General features: G+C 67.6%; 1 protein-coding gene across 1 annotated transcript in view; it reads right to left on the bottom strand.

Annotated features, from left to right (window-relative positions):
- Positions 1 to 817, bottom strand: part of DDAH2 (dimethylarginine dimethylaminohydrolase 2) — a 3,227-nt gene that overhangs the window by 1,352 nt on the left and 1,058 nt on the right. Inside the window, exons 2-4 of the mRNA XM_005859858.2 lie at positions 449 to 804; positions 264 to 363; positions 30 to 132 (exon numbers count right to left, since the gene is read on the bottom strand). Of these exons, the coding sequence (XP_005859920.1) occupies positions 30 to 132; positions 264 to 363; positions 449 to 745 (500 nt within the window). The 5' untranslated portion in view covers positions 746 to 804. The remainder of the gene's footprint in view (positions 1 to 29; positions 133 to 263; positions 364 to 448; positions 805 to 817) is intronic.

The raw sequence follows: 817 nt of genomic DNA, 5'->3' as shown, positions 1-817 counted from the left end.
TCGGCCTCTCCCTCCTCCGCGCCCCGCACCCCTCCCCGAGGCTGGCCCCGCTGCTCACCCGGAACGTGTCGGCCACGATCTCGGCTCCTCGGTGGTTGGTCCACTTGGAGAGGCCCACGAAAAACTCCCGGCCTGCGCCCCGGAGGCCAAGAGGTTCAAGGGCGGGGGTGGGTGGGATGAGTTGGAAACAAGACCCGCGATGGCCCGGTCTCCCAAACCCTGCTTCCCTGCGCCAAGCTCCGGGGATGGGCACCCAGCCTCACCCGTGAAGAGGACATCAGTGCCATCCAGCGTCGCGTTCTCGTCCGCCATCTCCACAATACGGAGCCCCAGGTCATGGAGGGCTTTGCGGACTCCATCCACCTTAGGGCGAAAAAAGCGGGCCGAGACATTCCCACCCCACTTCTTCCCTGAAGCCTCGGATGCCCCCCGAGCCCCCTGGCGTCACCTCTGGCCTGCGGGCAGGACTCCAGGGCCGCGTGATCAGGGCCGTGTCCCCTTGGATCACGGCGGTGTCGCCGAGCAGCGGTCCCAGCGGCAGCGACTCTTCAGGAGGCAGTTCTAGCAGCTGAAGCCCCAATCGCTGCCTCAACTTACCCCCCAGCACCCCGTGCTCCCTCTGTGCTTTAGCCAGGTCCAGGGCAGGAAGGCCAGCCCCCGCACCCTCCCCCGACGCCAGGCTCTCCGGGACCCCGCGGATCAGGGCGTGGGAGCAGCGGCCCAGCCCCTCCCCCGGCGTCCCCATCCCATCCACACAGTCGCCCCCTCCGGCAGCGCTGACTTCTCAGTTTCCTCTTTCTTCAGCTGTTGTCTGGGA

This window comes from Myotis brandtii, unplaced genomic scaffold (assembly GCF_000412655.1).
Source record: "Myotis brandtii unplaced genomic scaffold, ASM41265v1 scaffold130, whole genome shotgun sequence".
Classification (NCBI taxonomy): Eukaryota; Metazoa; Chordata; class Mammalia; order Chiroptera; family Vespertilionidae; genus Myotis; species Myotis brandtii.
This window is presented reverse-complemented; position numbering and strand designations above follow the sequence as displayed.